The sequence below is a fragment of the Mycteria americana genome, chromosome 14, assembly GCF_035582795.1.
Source record: "Mycteria americana isolate JAX WOST 10 ecotype Jacksonville Zoo and Gardens chromosome 14, USCA_MyAme_1.0, whole genome shotgun sequence".
NCBI classification, from domain to species: domain Eukaryota; kingdom Metazoa; phylum Chordata; class Aves; order Ciconiiformes; family Ciconiidae; genus Mycteria; species Mycteria americana.
The window spans coordinates 3,425,001-3,443,112 of record NC_134378.1 but is presented as its reverse complement, the minus strand read 5'-3'; the positions used below and the strand labels follow the sequence as shown (position 1 = coordinate 3,443,112).

Genomic DNA, 18,112 nt, shown 5'->3' with positions numbered 1-18,112 from the left:
GGGTTTCGTGTATGGGAGCAGGGCTGAGATGGGCTCAATTGCATCAGTTGGCTTTAAGGGAGAGCTTGGGATTGAGGAGGAGGGCCAGTTTGGCCTTTGCAGCTGATCTCTCCTGACGATGATGTCCTTGAGGTGCTAAGATCCAAAAGGTGTCTGTTTTCCTACGGCTGTGGTTGTTAGGTGTAGCCCTGGGGAATGCAGAAGAAAGCCTGCAGCAGTGACCTGGTCCTCTTAATTGCAGATGACGAAGACGTGTTCCTCTGTGGGAAGTGTAAGAAGCAGTTCAACTCGCTGCCTGCCTTCATGACCCACAAGAGAGAGCAGTGCCAGGGAAATGCCCCTTCGCTCTCCACGGTCTCGCTGGCCACCAACAGTGTGTACACCCCCTCCATCACATCGGTGCAGCAGGCTCCAAGCGCCAGCCGGCAGGTACCATGCTGCGGGCAGAGGCTCTACTGCTCTGTTGCTGTGGTTTTGTGAGTGGGGGGAACCTCTGGGTCATGCTTTTAGATCCAGCGGTGCCTCATGACTGACCTCTTCTCTGGGAAGCTCAGTTGTGGTCCTCTTGGCTTCTGACCTCACGGTTAAAGCTGCCTGGCCCTCTGCAGTGAGGTGTCCTTCAGCACAAGTGTCTGATAGCTCTTTTTTCAAGACAGGAGGGGTTTCATATTGTGTCTGTGCTACAGCCAGACTTCGGTTCTACTGGAGAGCTCCAATGTCACAGCCTGGTAGGCTGGCCACGTGCCTGGGTGCACACTGTGTGGTGCTCAGGGTGGAATGGCTCTCACTGTCCCCTGGGCCGTGGTCTGGCTCGTGGGCAGAAGAGGAGGGCAATGTCTGGCAGCCTCATTCCTGCATCCTCTTCTCAGTCTCCTGCAGCTAAGCCCACATAATGTGGTGTGATGAGCGTTAAGGGAATATCCTCTCTGGAGTAACTCTCCTTCCCAGCAGACTTCTCAGGAGTCAATCCCTTGTGCATGACATGTACTGTGCCTGCAGTTGTGATGGTTTCCGAAGTGCTTTCAAACCAACTGTTTTTTTAAAGTTAACTTAGTGCCAGTGGATGGTGCTGCCCAGGGCTGCAAATACAAGTTGTTTCCACCCAGCAAATGGGACAGCCTGCCTCCCCTCCTATAATCTGACTCCAGTCCGAAGACATGAACCTGACGTTCACCCTCTGCAGCCAGAGCAGCCTCCCTCAGTTCTCCACCTTCCCTAGCTGGGGGAAGCACCCAGGACAGGCCTGAACTTGTCTGTGACCAGTTTGTCCTGCAGATCTTGTTTAATAACCCCTGATTTGAATTGTAGCCAGTGGCCACTTTCCTGAGCCACTGTGATATTTTTTACCTCCTTTTCTGAGGAACGTTTCTGGAGCTGCCTTATTGTTACAGCTAGAAACTACCATGAACTCAGCAGGAAGCTGTAGATAATTACTGTGGCTCACCAGAGGCTGTGAAAGCAGAGACTCTGAGGTTCAGTAAAAAGCAGTGTCATCATTTTTTGTATATTGTTTTGTCCTGTTGCTGGTCAACAATGCATCATTTTCTTTCAGCAAATTTCTACGTACATCACCGTTCCCCCATCACCTTTGATCCAGACCCTGGTGCAGGGGAACATCTTAGTCAGCGATGAGGTGCTGATGTCGGCCATGTCTGCTTTTACATCCTTGGATCAGCCCATGCCGACGGTGCAGTCCCCGGCGCAGGTAAGGGGCACCTGTGGGCCCGGGGAATCCCGCTGCGTGGGGCCATGCTTTGCACAGCAGGAGAGTCCTGTCGGTCGATCAGACTCTAGAGCTAGTTTGCTTCGATGCTGAATCCTGGGCACCTTCCCAACATGACAGCCGGGTTCAGGAAGGAGTGATGAATAAATGACAGGATAGCTCCAGGGCCTGCTCCCTCCTGGTGTCCTTGTTGCTGGATGTCCAAATCTTTGTAACGTGGTCTCTCCAGCTTTTTCTTGAGCCCCTGTATAATGGTTGGCTTCCAGAGCCTTTGCCAGTTTGCTCCATGGATCCCTCTCCTCCTGGGATGGTTGTTTCGGGCTCTCCCTGGGGCCGGCCAGGCAGTATATACTTTCCATGCTGTGAAAACGTTCTTTGTAACCAGAAGGATTAAAAGCTTTAAAAACAAAGCAAAAAAAGCAGTGGGGCCTGAGCACTTGGGTTTTGGAGGAGGCAATCTCTACTGGCAGGTCATGCCAACCCTCTGCAAGCCAGCACAGTCTGGTCCAACCTGGCAGTTGGACAGTGCTGCATTGTGTCAAGACATCGTCGCTGTTCCTGCAGGTGCTGTTTTGAATTGGGATTGGGAACATGTGTGAGGGAGCAGTCCCTCCAACTCATCGCTGCTGCATTTTCAACATCTTGTCTGTCTGTCTCTCTCTGTTCTGGTTTTAGAGCAGCTTGAGTATGCACGCTGGGGCTGGCTACCTCTCCCAGCCCCCCCCTCCTCCGCCTCCCCCACCGCCCCCCCCTCCTCAGCCTCCACCGCCTCCCCCCCCGAGCATGGGGGCTCCGGGGCAGCCCAGCGCCGGCGGCAGCGGGGTGGTCGAAGTGTACAATGCGCCTGCTCCTATGGCAGCAAACAGCGCGGTGGAGATCCAGACGCTGGGGATGCAGCCCTATCCGCCCATGGAGGTAAGGCCAGGGCTCTGTTCTCCTGGGCCTCTTCTAACAAGCAGGGCTGCTCAGCAGTTGTCTGGACTGGCAATGCGGAAGTAGAGTCTGGGAAGATGTGTTAGGTTATTTGACAATGATTATTTCCTCTGGGAGAAGGTACTGAACAGAAGGATGACGGCAAGATGACAGGGATTCTGAGAACAAGAACAACGGTTAAGAGGGCTTGGCTGGCATGGGCCTAGGAGACCTGAATGTCTGCTGTGCTTAAGAGATACCTGCAGGTGTTGGGAGTGAGAGGGAGCTGAGGTGAGGGGACTTAGCTCCCAGAGGGGTGCAGAGCAGCACCCTGTGCGCTGCAGGCTTAAGTGGAGAGAAAAATTTAATCTGAATATCAATAAGCAAGCTTGACCAGGCAGCTTCTCTTAAAAAGAAAGGCACAGGCAGGGGTGGATTTACCGGTGGGTCAGCTGTTCACAGCCTCCATGTTCCATTGCCATTCACAACGGAAACTACTGGGTGTAACAGAGGTTTGTCGGCCTTATCTTTGTAGCTGGCATCTGACCTGGAAGTGTGAGTGGTCAGAAATGGACGGGGATGTTGGATACTCAGTGCTCTGTGTTAATTTATCAGGGTGGGCAACAGAAATGCCCTCAAACCATGTCACCCCAGACTAATGCCTCTGTCTTTTTCTCTAAGCGTCCTTTTCTAATATTGGTGCTGATGTAAACAACTGTGCTTTGCCACCTGGAGTTTTCTTGTGCTTTCCTTCCCTTCTGCAGTCCTGCCAGGGCAGGCAGCAGGGCCTGGAGATCCCTGCCTTCAAGGGTGGTGTGAACCCACAGGGTCAGTGCTGATCGTTCTGGTAACCTGCTCCAGAGGGATGAGAAAGTCTTCTAGGCATAAGACATAGATGAGGGATTAGATGGCTCCTTCGTAGTGTTTGTTTGCTGTCCTGTTCCTGCTGTAATAACTCCTGGGTACTTTGTGATGTTCAGCGAGAGAGTTTCACACTGTGCCGGGTGTTATGTTTTAGTTAGAGACACGTTGTTGGACTGGTGAACTGGAAATTCGATCCAGTTTGGCAGGAGGCAGAAAACTCAGCCAGGTGTGGCAAGTGTTGCTGGAGATGGAGGTTAGGGCACAGTATGACTCTGTGTAGCAAACCTGTTTCCTCTGATAAATTGCACTCTTGCAGGTACCGAGCCAGTGTGTGGAAAGTCCTGTGTACCCTTCTCCTCCTGTGTACAGTCCTGGGAAGCAGGGGTTCAAGTCCAAGAGCACCAGCACTCCCACACCTTTGACCAGTGCAGGAGGCAATGTGGTTGGTTTCGATTCCACCTCTGCTGCCAAAAGTCGGCGCTGCAAAAACGAGAGCGGGCTGCAGGAAGGTAAGTGTCCTTATAGCGTTTGCCCTGCACTAACCTGTAGGCCAGCGTGCTTATCCCGTAGTGGACTGTCAAGCCATGGGCTCTCGGGGGGTAGTGGGGTGGCACTGGCTGTGCATGCAGCTCCGGAGGAGGAACAAGATGCCCTGCACAAAGCTGTCAAGAGCAGGTGAAAGTGTGGATGTGCTTCTTGTCTGTCACCTCTGAGTGCACGTGAAAAGACTGTCAGTGTGCTACTGCATGGGCAAGCTTGTGCTGAATCTCTGCAACTACATGCTTACTGGATCACACCTGAAACGGGGAGATCCTGCAAAGTAAGGTGTTAGAGCTTGGCCCGTTTTAACCCAAGGAAGACTGCCCAGCTGCAAGGCCAGTGGGCTAGATGTGGCCTGGCCCTGAAGACTCTCTTCTCAAGGGCCCCCTGCCGTGTGTTTCGATGCCTGTGAAGAAAACACGCCTGTCCCGAGGTGAGGCAGGACAGGGGCATGCCCCATTACAGGATGGAGGAGCATCAGATCCTCACTGGCTGAGCCTGCCCGTTGCTGGTGTGATACAGGCACACCTAGCTGAGTGACGGGGGAGGTCCCAGGTGAGAGGTGGAGGAAAGCCACGTGGCCTTCCTCCCCAGGAAGGTTGGAGTTACACCCATACAGATGCTAGGGTTTAATGTTATTTGCAGAGGTGTGAATGATCATGCAGGCTGCAGCTCTCAGTCCAGAATTTCCTAGAGCAGTGCACAGTTCTGCTGTTTTCCATTGGTTTATACCCCATCATAGTAGATAGATGATGTGACTGACTGATCTTCTGGAGGGGAGGAATATGCATGTGCTCTGGCTAATGGCTGACCTTGGTGAGTTTGAAGGAGAGAGACAGAACTGGGGCCCTTCCTCTCACTAATCCCGTGTCTTTTCCCAGTGCCCAACATGCCTTTAAAGTAGGTGCTTTGTAGCACAGCTGGAAGGGTCCCTGGAGCGGTTAATGCCTGAAGGGGATGCCCTGCCCCTTCCACTACTACTCTTCTCAGTACTTCTAGAGTTAGCTCAGGCTACCTTAAATATATGTTTGTGCCCATAACCTCTCCCCAGTCTGGCCAGGCAGATCTTATCCTTTCATAAGCCCTTTATTCTTGGTCCTGAATAGACGTGTCTTGGGGTGAGGGCCCTGCGGCACAGGGGGGGACAGGGCTGTGCCACATGACCTCATTCCTGTGTGTGCTCTTGCTATTTCAGGCAAACCCAAGTCCCCCAAGCTGAAATGCACTTACTGTGACAAGGCCTTTACCAAGAACTTCGACCTGCAGCAGCACATCAGAAGGTAACGGTGCTGCTAGCCCAGACACAGCAGAGTGGCTGGGGTGGAGGTGGACACAGCCCCGCTGAGGGTGTCTGCGCAGTCCGGTAGACCTTGTGTTTGTCATGTCCTAGAATCTGTGCTGCGCTGGGAGGTGACCCTTCATCCCCCTTGCTCCAGGACATCTTTTCCCCAGTGGCTGGGGTGAAGGCTGCATCATGGATGTAATCTTGCTGATTATGGGCTGGGACTGGAGACTTGTTTTCCTCGCTGATGAGACCTTGAAAGACAAACCTGTTGTCACCTGATCACTGGAGCAGCATCATCTCCAGTGCTTGCCTCTGCCCTTTCCTCTTCTCTCCCTCCCTAGCCAAGCTCAGTGTCTATATAGGGAGCTCTTATAAGAGAGCTTTTCTCTGCCAGGAGGCAGTTGAAATCTTCAGAGTTTCCCCCAGTGGAGTCTGCCGGACTCAGGACAGATAAGAAGGAACAAGTGGTGGTTTCGCTCCCCTTCCTGGCCTGGACTCTTCACATGACATACTCCATGTGTTAGAGTCTGCTCTTTCTCCTGCAGCAGAAGGGCAGAGTAGAAAGACCTTTCTGCTGTGGACAGGGGAAAGCAAATTCAGGGAGATCAGGGGGCTGCAAGCTAGTAGAGACATGGGTGCAGGGGAGAGAGGGGGTGACAGGGAAGAAAAGGGTTGTACACCCAAGAAAGTGATGGGGTGCCCGAGGTCCGTGCGGAAACCCCGACAGTGAATGCCCTGATGTTGCAGAGGTCTTTTCCTGTCCCACTTCTTCCTTTGATCCCTTGTCATCCCAGATTGCAAGTGTTTTGTCTGTGTGCCAGGCTTGTTTCCCCAGGCCTCTCACAATCCATTTTCTCTAGTTAATCAGGCCTCAAAGCCCTTGTTTGGCTGGTCCAGGTACTGATCTGCCAGAGTGCTTAGTGCAGTCCTGCAGCAGCCACCCCACCACAGTCCATGCCTGGGAGCTGCCTTCTCTCTCTGCCCGCTGCTGATACGGAACCTTCTGCCTTCAGTCACACAGGCGAGAAGCCCTTCCAGTGCATCGTGTGTGGCCGAGCCTTTGCCCAGAAGTCCAACGTGAAGAAGCACATGCAAACCCATAAAGTGTGGCCTCCAGGGCTGGGGTGCACCATCTCCCGCAACTCCATCACAGTGCAGGTCATGGCCTTGAACCCCAACCAGCCGGAGGACGAGGAGAACACAGGTTTGCTGCCTGGGGATGGCACGTGCTAGGGGCAGAGCAGCGATGTGAGGAGTCTGCACGTCCCTGCACCTCCACACAGGGAGGGAGGGGAGACAGGAGCTGTGCGTGCTGTTTGCATTCCTCCCGTGGGGTTTAGCAGCACACACTAGAGAAGTGAGTCACATTTGCTAGATTTCTGCTGGCAGGTGCATCCTTGGGTACCCCCAGCCATGGTGGATTCAGTTGCTGGTGGAGATAGTGGCTCCAGACGCTGTGCCAGTATGTGCATGGGAACAGAGCGAGGTGTCTTTCCCCTTCTCCCTCCCTGGCAGGTGCAGCTTTGGCAGTGCATGAGCCATGCTTGGCAGTTCTGGTCTAGTGGCCAGACAAGCCGGTGGTTTAGCATAGCCCAGTGCTCTGTCTTGTTTGCAATGTGCAAGTCATGCCTGGGCTTTGTCTGGCCCTGATGGCCAACTGAAAATACTTGAGGCAGAGAAGAGCTCCTTGCCAGCAGACTGTGTCTGGATACCCTTTCAGCTGGTGGCCTCAGTCCTGGTGGGAGGGGAGGGAACACTGTGACAATGTCATGTCTAGGACAAGGCCCCACTGGAGCTGCTCCATACAGACATCATGGACTGTGAGCTACTGGCTGGATCTTGCTGCCCGTCTCCTGCCAGAGATGAGAGTAAATCTGGCTCTGGTTTCCTGGCAGCCCTGCTGACTGCTCCACAGGGCTCAATTAGGTCCCTGGAGAAACAGAATGGGTCAAGGAGAGGAAGATGGAGTAGTCAGAGCCCTTGATAATCTGTAGACAAACTTAAAACTACCCTGTTAGAGAGTGAGATTTGTCTGATCTAAAGAATCTGCCTTTGAAAGGAAGGAAGAGCATGGCCCCAGAGTCAGGCCTGGTGTGTCTTGGCAGCATGGCACTTGCATAGCAGCTTCCAGAGCTGTCTCATGGCAGGCTGTGACTTTCTCTCTCCCTTTCTCCAGGTTTGACTCAGCCCTCCAGGAACCCTGCACAACCGCCCCAAGACATGAGCCCCTTGGACGAGAGCGAGGTGGGAAAACTGGAAGCCAAGCAGGTTGTCTTGATTGATAGCTCTTACCAGTGCCAGTTCTGCCCCAGCAAATTCAACACCTATTTCCAGCTCAAATCGCACATGACACAGCACAAGAACGAGCAGGTAGGGACAGAGGGTGTCCTGTGTCGGTGGTGAGATTGGGACGGGCTTCATATAGTGCACCGGCTTCCAGGGTCTGTCCTGAGCCTCTTATTCTAAAGCTGCCAGCGCTTTGCAGGCAGCTTGGCTCTCTGCGTGTCTGGCTTGCAGCTGTGTGGTCTGGGTGGCTTTGACAAGCTCTGCTGCCTCCACCCTGCTGAGTGAGAAGTCGGCCGAGCAGGTTTGGGTGGCTAGAGAAGAAGCAAAGAAGCAAAGTCCAAAGTTTTCAGTGTAGGTGGCAGCTCTCAGGTCGTGGGACAGTCACTGCTGGGGTGTTGTGGTCTCACCCACGCAAGTGGTTTCAGGCGCTCACACCAACACCCCTTTCTCCCACCTTGTTTTCTTGCAGGGGTGCCCTGACAATCTGTGTTTGCAGAACGTTCAACTCCCAGCAGATTCTGCTGTTGTCTTCCCCTGGAGCTGTCAGCCACATTTTGATGCTGAGCTGCTCTGCACTGTTCTTCAAAGACCCTTCCTCTGAGGAAGGGGATGTTTTACCACCGCATTGTGTCCTGCTGCAGTGCAGGGCAGGGTTTCACTGCTGTGCCCTGACTGAGCGCTAATATGGCTGTGGGCATGGTGGGATGCTCTGGGAACCACAGTGTTGCTTTGTTCATAACATCAGCTCAGCTGTTTTCCAGCACAGTGGGTCAAGGGGCAGTGATCCCTTTCTGTAAATGACCCAGCAGCAATTATTTCCAAAAAGGAAGGCCACTCTGTCTGTTGGCAGAGGATTTTCCCTGCCTGTTTCCATGGTGTGCCACTCCAGTCGCTCTCCCTTCTTCTCCCAGGTGTATAAGTGTGTGGTGAAGACCTGTGCTCAGACCTTCCAGAAGCTGGAGTCCTTCCTTGAGCACATCAAGAGCCACCAGGAGGAGCTGAGTTATCGCTGCCACCTCTGCAGCAAGGACTTCCCCTCCCTGTACGAGCTGGGCGTCCACCAGTACTCCCACAGCCTGCTGCCCCAGCACAGCCCCAAGAAGGACGTGGCCGTGTACAAGTACAGTAGCAATCGGTGCTCACAAGGCTTGTAGGAGTGAGTGGGTGCAGAGCGTGTTTGGCTGAGAGCGGTGGGGACATTAGAGGGAAAAGGGGGCCGCATGGTCAGTGGCTGTGGTTCTCTTGGGCACTCAAGTGACAAATGGGGGGCCCCTCCACCAGGCTGCTAGGACGAAGCACTTTGAATGCAAGGAACCTTTCAGAAAGACAGTGAAAGGCTGGGATCAGTTAGGTGGGAAGATCCCATCACTGCGAGTCCTCTTATCACCAGTTGAGAGTGAGACTGGCACAGCTGAACCTGCACTGGACTGGATCAGAGACCCAGGGAAGTCCTTTCCAGCCTGTTTTCTGTGATTCTTTAAACACCTGCAGCAAAGGGAGTGCAGGTTGTAGAAGCTGTGCCCAGAAAAAAAAGACTTATTTCTCCTATCCCTGTGCTGCGAAGGCATCTATTACCTGGGAATGCCTTTCTGCTAGTGTAGAGGGAAAGGGTGAGGAGTTCCACAAAGAGCTCTCGAAATGCCTGTAGAGACATACAGGAAGAGTAGGAAGCCCAGAGGATACTGAAGTCACCTAGGAGCTTCATGGAATAAATATCTGCTACTTCTTGCATAGACCATAATTTCTAGTTATCCTTGTGCTGTGGAGCTTCATCCTACAGCTTGCTAGTGGGGATCTTTGAGATCAGAGCCCTGCTTATATTTGAGGAGGTTTTAGTTTGATCTAAGGAAAAGGGGTTTCACAGCAGATACATGGTGTGAGTGCCTCTGCATTCATTGTTGATGATGCATGTCCCCATTGCCCATTATCAGTCAGCTTTGGCAGAGGTCTCCGGCAGAAATGCTGCCAGGATGTGTGAGAACAGGTGAGTTAGGTGGAGAGGGCCCAGGTGGTTTTGGAGAGGTGGCGGTGTGAGGTTTGTTAGATGCCAGAGACCCCACATGGGAGCATGTTGCCTTGTGGCTGCCCCAGCCATGGGTAATGCTGCTGTTGTGCTGTGACCCCACTGTCAGCTCCTTCACTGGGAGCTGCTGTCTCCATGAGGAAGCAACGTGGAATATGTGCTTGGGTCCCTGGCTGCTCCCATGGGTGTCTGCGTGGAAAAGCACTAGCGATTTAAAGGCTTCTCCACCCAGTTTCCTAGCATCTCCCCCTTGTGAAGGGTGCTAAGTGTGAGTGTGATCTGGCCATGTGGGTTGCTGAGGTTTCAGAGCACCTGGGTGGTGGTGTTATTGTCTGTACCAAACCGACCCTACCAAAAATCAACCTGGAAGGTGGCTGGTGAATGGGCTGGGCAGCCCTGCCTGGGGTCTGCCTGCGGTGTGGGGTTTGCTGGCGGCAGCCTCATTCACAGGCTCTGTCCTTTCTCTCCGCATTCAGATGTGTGAAGTGTGTAAATAAGTACTCCACCCCGGAAGCCCTGGAGCACCATCTGCAGACAGCAACGCACAACTTTCCCTGCCCTCACTGCCAGAAGGTGGGTGGGTGACGCTGCCTGAGCCGGTCCTGGACATGTAGCTAGGGCTCTGAGGGGGACGGGAACCCTCGGCTCCCTTTCCTCTCCCTTCCTACCTCAGTACGGACTGGCAGGCTTGCAAGGTGCTTTTCAGAGAGACAGAGGTGAGCGCACCCCTGGCCTCCAGCTCTCTGGCCTCTCACGCAGAGCATGTTCCTCCCTGCACTGCTGGCTTTTCTCCCGGGTCCCATTTGCTGAACATAATTTGTCAGGGGAGCTCCCTTGTTCCCACGACAGCACAGGACCGCACGCTCTGGGCTGCTGTCCTTATTTCTTAAAAGCAAGCGTACCAGGAGGAGCGAGGCTAGTTTTGGGAAGTCTTAGAGTGGCGGCACTGCCTTTGACCCACCGTGCCTGGCTACCTATGGCTGGAAGGTTGGCCATGAAAAGCCCTAGGTCCTGGGGGAGCTCGTACATCTCTACTGCTGTCCTCATCTCCTGTCGCAACAGAAGTCTCTCTTTTCGATGAGTGCTTTGTGTCCTTGGCAAAGAGAAGCCTGTCTGAGTGCTGTGACTGGAACTAGAACGATGCCCGGGTAGGTTTTGGCTGGAAATACTCACTTCAGCACAGCCCCTGAGGGGGTTTGAGGGACAGAATTTTTTGGGATTTGAATTCTAATAAATTATTTTTTTAAATCCAGACTAAAATTTGGACCCTTGGTCCTCTGTTTATAGCAAAGGAAATGAAAATCCTGCAGTGGGGGCAGGGACAATCTCAAAGGAGTGACCACTCTGTACTGAGGTAGCTCAGGAAGGGGAAACACTCTGCCATGGGTAGTAACCCGTCTTTCTTTACCTGTCTTCTCTCCACTTCCCCCACCAGGTGACAGATGCCCTTCTGAGCCTGGGTGGGACTTTCAGCATGGGTTGGAAAGCCCATTATCTGCAGCAGTATTTTTTACTTCTGTTTGTATTCTCACTCATATTGCTGTTTTCTGGAGATGCGAGAGCACAGTCCTGAGTACCAGAACTCCTGGCTCTCCTGTGCTCCCTCAGATGTGTGCTTGCAGCATCCTCATTAGGAATTCACTTAGCTTGGGTATTTCCAGTATCCCCATTAGCCAAAGGAACCATTCCTACTGGCTTTATAAAGACCGTGAATGAGAGCCTTTGGTAACAGGTGATCGGGAAGAACAAACTGAAGTTAACACTGTGGGAAGGTAGTAACTGCTGGGAGCCCTTGCCCAGCCTGTCCTACCGCTGGTTCCGGTGGGAGACTGGGCATCCATCTGGGGTGCTGGTCCTCAGCAGTATGGTGTCACAAAACCTAGCAGCAAGGTTTCAGCTTATGTGTTTCTTAAGGATAAGAAGGTGGTGTTTGTTTTTGTTTTGGGTTTGTTTTTTTTTTTTTAAAGCTCTATCTGTATTTTCCTTATGCAAACTAAAGGTTTCCTCAGTGCGTTCTTTCCAAGAAAGCAGTAACCATGAGCTTCTTACACTTTCTATACAGGCCACACCTCCCGTGCCCATGCAGGCTCAGTCATGTCCCTTGTGTGCTGCTGGCTCTTAGCCTTGTTTTTATGTGCTAACAGGTGTTCCCCTGCGAGAGGTACCTGCGCCGCCACATCCCCACGCATGGTGGTGGCAGCAAGTTCAAGTGCCAGATCTGCAAGAAGTTCTTTCGCCGGGAGCACTACCTCAAGCTGCATGCCCACATCCACTCGGGTATGGGCTCACCTGCCACCACAGTGCTTACTATCTCCATATCACAGTCCTTGCTGCACGCTGTAATGCCCTGGCTATTTTCCTGATAACCAGAGTAACAGAGTTGAGTGTGTAAGTCATTTGTAGTAACATGGGTTCAGGAAGTTCAGGAAATGTATGGTTTTGGTTCAGCCTCATGCCCAGTACTGCACCAGTCAGAAGCGGGACACAGAGGTGGCTTCCCCGCTGCCTGCGGTTGCAGAAGCTAAGGAAGCTGTCCCTGGAGATCAGGAGCAGCGCGTGGTGTGGATTGTATCCATCCATTTACCCATCAGGCAAGGTAGGGAAGCTTGGGGAAGTTTATAGAGAAGCGGAGAGTGGCACTGCTGCCAGAGTGAATCCTGTACGTGACTAGAGCAGCCCTGTGTGACTGGACTCTCCCTGACTCTTGGTCTCTTTTTTATCCAGGTGAAAAGCCCTTTAAATGCTCAGTGTGTGATGCGGCCTTCAATCGGAAAGACAAACTCAAGCGACATATGCTGATCCATGAGCCTTTTAAGAAATATAAATGTCCCTTCTCGTACGTAGCGTGTCTCCAGCATGGCGGCATGTCTTAAGGGGGTTGGAATGGTGTTCGGGAAGAAAGGAGTGTCTCTTGTAGGTATCCTAGGGTACATGTGTGGCATCTGCCAGTCCACTACTTCTTGGGGAGGCAGGAATGCTGTCTGCTGTTGAACTGGGAACCCGGAAGTCCCAATTCCTGTCATGTGAGGCCACATAATTTCATCTCGGTTCATCAAGCCTGTAAAATAATGCCTGCCTTCATGGGAAGCTTGGGGGATTGCACCTGGGGAGCACTGGGGAAGAGAAGGAGTATTATTTGAGCACAAAGCACAAGGTTGCCTGAATGATGGGCTCTCCCTGACTGCCATGTCTCGAAAAGCACTTGGCAACGTAGGAGCTAATGTACAAGCCAAAGAAACCCAGGTTTAGAAGGTGCATCTCCAAATCCATGGCACAGCCATGGGCCTTCTGAGATAACCAAGACTGACTGACTTCTCCCTGCTCCAACCACCTTGTAGCTCCTTCCAAAATACTTCTGTCTGTAGGTGAGATCTTGAACCTGCTGCTTTTAGAAGCATTCATAGTGAGACACAGGCCCTGTGTAGACTAGCAGAAGCCACATGTCCCTGTAGCAGCCTGTGTATTTCTTGCCCCTCTCCAGAAGGGCTGAAATAGTGGAGCTCCTACCCAGGGACCCATCTGGGTGCTGCTAAGGAGAAGGGTTGTGGATCTCCTTATGGTCCAGGGTCTGTTTATACATGGATCCTCAGTTGATTCATGCTGCTCACCAGCATTTGTTGTTGTTACAGAAGCCACACGGGCTGCAATAAAGAGTTCAACAGGCCTGACAAGCTGAAGGCTCACATACTGTCCCATTCGGGTAAGTGCAGCTCTGCCCATGCTGCCAGTGGTTGGGAACAAAGTGGCTGGGATTCGCTGTGGTGCTGCAGGAGCATGTTACAGAAGGAGTAAGCTTGAGAAATGAGATAGCAAACCGTGAAAGTGCTTCTGCTTTATACCCCCAGAAGCACAGGATGTTCCTTACAGGTGCTTTCCCTGCGGTGTCCCTCCACCCACCACTCAGCTAACACAGCTACTCTAGTTTTCTACGGGAGAATTTGCCACCCACCATGTGTGGTACGGTTTTTCCAAGATATAGGCCTAAATTCTTAATATAGTTTATTAGCTTTAGATTTTTTTATCTCTGTTGCTGCAGGCCTGTTTAAGTGAGCTTGCATTTTACAGCTGTGTCTAGGCTTTGGGCTGTTTTCTAAGGCAAAATCTGTAGGCAGGGCCTGCTGGCGAGACTCGGAAGCAGAGCTGGATTACTCGGTGTGTTTGCTATCGAATATCCAGAGTGCTCTCTCCACTCCTCCGCAATACCATCTCACATTCAAAAGGAGATCTCTTGGGATTTGATTCCCTTCTCTCTGTGTTCCAAAAATGATGCTCCCACTCCTAATAAAGACAAATGATTTATTCCCGTGCCCTAGGGAACGTTCTGACTTTTGTCTCTTGGGGTAAAACTGAAAGTCTTTTCATGTGCCTGTCGTGTCCAAAGCCCTGCAGAGTGCGATCAGATGGGACTGTGCTGACAGTGCAATGGATGGTTTGTTTCAGACTGTACATTCCTATACTTGGGAGGAAAAAAAAAAAAGTGAACATTTTTTTACTTACCAAATACACTAGAAAAAAAATCAGAGTTTAAGACTGTTTTGCGTTTTCATCACAATTACCTGACTTTTTTTTCTGGTGATATTTTAATCCCCTTATTTGAGGCAGGAACTATTGTTTTAGCCCTTCCTAAACACAGACATTCAGGGTGTGGGCACTCACCCTTTTCTGACTGCAAAGTTGCCTGGCACAATGTCTCCTCAGGCCATGGGGTTTTTGGTTTGTTTTAATTAGCAAGCTGAAAAAGAATAGGGCTTCCTGGGTGAGGAGGTGGCTGCTTCAAGGTTTTATCAGGGAACATCTCCTTGGAAGAGGAGATGGAGCTGTCATGCGTTCCCTCAGTGTGGTGCAGATTTTCCTGAAGATCTGCATTAGGATGCAGGGTCTCTTAACTGAGCTCTCTCTCCTCTGATGCTTTGTGCAGGGATGAAGATCCACAAGTGCCAGTACTGTAACAAGTCCTTCAGCCGACGAGCCCACATGATAGAGCATCAGCGCTCGCACACCGGTAACTACAAATACCGCTGCCCCACCTGCAGCAAAGGCTTCACACGCCACAAGTACATGAAGGACCACAAGTGCCGGCTGGGCTCACCCAAGGACAAAGACCTGCAGCTCAGGAAGCCCCAGAAGAAGCGGGTGGCGCGGGGGCGCAAGGCAGGCCTTTCCCTCCCCGGCCAGCTGGGTCTGGCAGAGCTGAAGGACGGTGCCGCTGGGGAAAGCCCCCCCGAAGGTGGCCCTAACAAAGAACCGTTCCAGGAGTCAGACGCAGTCCTGTCCATCGTGGTTGGTGGGTCAGGAGCTGCTGACTCAGACCTTGTCGTTCCTGGGCAGCCCAACAGCATCGCATCCAATTTGGCCCTGGCAGAACTGCAGACTGCCTCGGACGGCCCCTGCACCATGCTGGCTGTCCCTGTTTACATCCAGACGACAGAGTGATAATGTGTAGAGCCACTGTGTGGCTGAGGGCTGCTGCTGGGGCCGTCAGACTTGGTGCTGAAATTTATCACAGTGAAAAAGACCAAAGCTCTTGCGGGGAGGTAGGTGGATATGGGAGAGAATGGCTTTCATCTCCACTTGTTCTTCCCATCCTTGGGCAGAGGACTGCTTGGAAGCCACCACCGGCTACAAGGCACTGAAGAGAATGGCTCCATTATTTCTTGTCCCTCTGCATCACTAGTCAGCCTAGGGCAAGAAAGACTAAGATCCCTGAATCAGGGTAAGAAGGAGGAGCATGCAAACTTGCAACAAACAGAGCTGCTGAAATCAGGTGGCTTTGCAAATCACAGCCTGCCCCATCTGTGGTTTTTCTGGCCTAAAAGCTGTATTGCCCAGTATTTGGGTGGCCTTTCCGAGAGCAAACAATTGATCCTTCCTAGTGGAAGCAAGTTCATCCTGAGATCCTTTGGGAACACTGTTCAGAAATACCCTGCTAGACTTATCTCTGGTATCTTTCTCCTCTCTGTCTCTATCAGTAGAAAGATCACCTTGTCTGTACTACATGTGTTATAAACACCGTGGACCTCATGTGCCGTGTGGAGTTGGTGGGTGGGAGCACGCGTGTATGTTGGCTCTTCTTGCTGGTTGGTGTTCTCTCCACAGTGTTTGTTCTTTTCATGGTTTTTCTCCATATCCAAGGATCTCCAAGTGCCTTAAACATCAGTGAGTCAATCCTTGTGACAGTGAAATGTGACACCTTCTGTGTACAGCAAGGGAGACAAAAGCCTGGGTGAAGTGACCTGTCCAGGGTCACACAGGAGACCTGTGATGCATCCACGAGCCAGTTTTCTAGCATCGGCTCTGGACTAGGTGCTGCAGGGTAATTCTGTGCACTTCTCTGGCAGCTGCTTCCGGGCCCGCACATTCCCTTAGCTCAGTTCTGTGAGCCAGTTGTTTCAGTGGGTCACTGGCAGGTGGGGAGTTGGTGTCGTTAGGTAGCAAGAAAGTCTGGTGTGACTGGGACAATTTCTCTTGTCTGCTTGGCTTCTCCTCTGATTTCCCAAGTAGGAGTCCCAAACGGTGCACAGGAGCACCAAACCCCGGATCTGAAAATCACCATTGTGCAATGTTGGTAAGGGAGGTTGCTCTGCTCTCCCATGCTTTCTTCCTGCTCCATGTGTAGGCCAGCCAAGCTGAGCTTTCCCTGGTAAATTTGTGTGATGAGCTGCTAAGTTGTAGAAGCAAAATGCTGCATTTCCAGCCCGTTTCTCCGGGGATGGAGCAGAGCAGAGCATGGGTTCAGTCAGTCCTGGGTGCCGAAACTCTGGCTGTGGAATCCCCTGCCTTGCCATCTGGGAAACGGTGGGTGTTTCTGGCAGCTGGAGCAGTCAGCCCAGCGTTACTGGTCTGACCGGCCTGACCCCGATGCCTGCCTGCAACCTGCCTGAGCTCCAGCCCATCGCTTGACCTCGAGGTGCTCTTCCTGTCTCCTTGCAGTGTATTTTGCTCAGATGTTAAAAATAGCAGCTTGCAGAGACAGCGTGCTGGTGCTGTGCCCATTGTGGCATCTCCTGGCGGCATGTGCTCCCAGACTGCACCCAGTCTAACGATGGGTTACACTGTCACCCCTGGAAGACTGTCACACAGTTCCTGTCGGGATGGGTCCCGCTGCCAGTTCGCTTTGCTCACTCACTTTCTTAACTCACTTTTTGTCCATTTTACTTTTTTGTGATGCTTCTGTACCTCCTGCTGTTGGTGGGTGTTAGGAAATGGAGCACAGGGCTTACAAGGGGAGGCTGGGAGAAGGGGGTTCAGACTTTAGAAGAGGTTAAGGAGAGGTCTTGCTGCTGCCTACAGCTGCCTAACAGGTGGGGGTGGAGAACGTGGAGCCAGACTCTTCAGAGGTGCACAGGGATGGGACGAGAGGCAACAGGGACGTGTTGGAACATGGCAACTTCTGACTCAATACAAAGAAAAGAAATTTCTACCAAGGGGGTGGTCAAAGGAAGGAGGCCACAGAGAGGCCGTGAGATCTCAGTACCTGCTGATACTCCAGATTCGACAGAGCGTCCTGCTCTGAGTGGATGTGCTTGGGAGGAGGTGGCTGGGCCGGAGATGTCCAGACGGCCCTTCCTACTTAGGAGTTTCTGTGCTTCTGTGAAATGTCTTGTCTACTTTGAAGGACAGAGTTTATTTGCCCACAATGTTTGTTTTAAATACTTAGCTCTCACAGGAGGGGAACAGTATCAGGAAATAGTTTGCTAAATATACTTTTCCTATTTTCCTCCCCTCTGTACCCGCACCATACAGTGTCATTATGTGGTCTCTGGTGCTTGCTGCGGCGCTGCAGTTGGGTCTATTTTGAGACTATGATATATGGGTGCTGCACTCCTTCAGCTCGGAGGCACCATCTGGAGGCCCGGCCCTTCCTTTCTGGCCCCTGCTTTCCACCAGCCCTGCGCACAGGCCAGCCCGTCTAAATGAGACGCTGGAAGCTGGTTTCCACTGGCTACGCTGAGTGTAATTCAAGGAGTGGAAGCAGAGCCACAGAACAGCCTCGTACGTGACTGTGGGACATGAGGGCTGAAAGATGCCGTGCTGTTTGCTTGATATGCGTTTGCATGTGTCGCACTGTTGAACCGAAACAAGTTTTATCAAGTTTTATCTTGAGCATAACGATTGTCCTCTTAGAGTAAACCTCAGAGCGATTACGTGTAAGATAACGTAACAGAGGTCCCTGATCAGAAGAGAGGCTGGGCTGGCTGTGCAGCCTTTGCCTTTGGAAGCTCTGTGGATGTGAGTCCTACGTGTGTCTGACGGATGCTGCAGCCCCAGGGGGACTGGCAGAGGAAAGGATGGGCGACTGCCTGCAAGCGTGGTAGCCCCTGTCCCCTGCTTCCCAGCTGGGCTGGCTGCACAGGAGCAACAGCAGGTCCCGGCAGCCCCTGCAGAGCTGGGTAGGTGCTCCTGGAGCTTCACTGCCCTTTCTGTGGAAAGGAAAAAAAAATGCAGTTATTTAAAACAACAACAAAACCCCCCCTCTCCT

General features: G+C 52.2%; 1 protein-coding gene across 4 annotated transcripts in view; it reads left to right on the top strand.

Moving 5' to 3' along the window:
- Window positions 1-18,112, top strand: part of ZNF341 (zinc finger protein 341) — a 23,975-nt gene extending 5,863 nt beyond the window's left edge. For 2 of the 4 annotated variants that reach the window (XM_075517406.1, XM_075517407.1), the window contains exons 3-15: window positions 242-429; window positions 1,553-1,705; window positions 2,399-2,638; window positions 3,816-4,008; window positions 5,235-5,319; window positions 6,338-6,528; window positions 7,501-7,694; window positions 8,522-8,730; window positions 10,110-10,206; window positions 11,778-11,910; window positions 12,358-12,469; window positions 13,263-13,333; window positions 14,552-18,110. In XM_075517406.1, coding sequence (XP_075373521.1) covers window positions 242-429; window positions 1,553-1,705; window positions 2,399-2,638; window positions 3,816-4,008; window positions 5,235-5,319; window positions 6,338-6,528; window positions 7,501-7,694; window positions 8,522-8,730; window positions 10,110-10,206; window positions 11,778-11,910; window positions 12,358-12,469; window positions 13,263-13,333; window positions 14,552-15,066 — 2,381 coding nt within the window. In that variant the 3' untranslated portion in view covers window positions 15,067-18,110. Of the gene's footprint in view, window positions 1-241; window positions 430-1,552; window positions 1,706-2,398; window positions 2,639-3,815; window positions 4,009-5,234; window positions 5,320-6,337; window positions 6,529-7,500; window positions 7,695-8,521; window positions 8,731-10,109; window positions 10,207-11,777; window positions 11,911-12,357; window positions 12,470-13,262; window positions 13,334-14,551 lie in introns of those variants that run through there. The other 2 variants (XM_075517405.1, XM_075517408.1) reach the window with 2 other exon arrangements.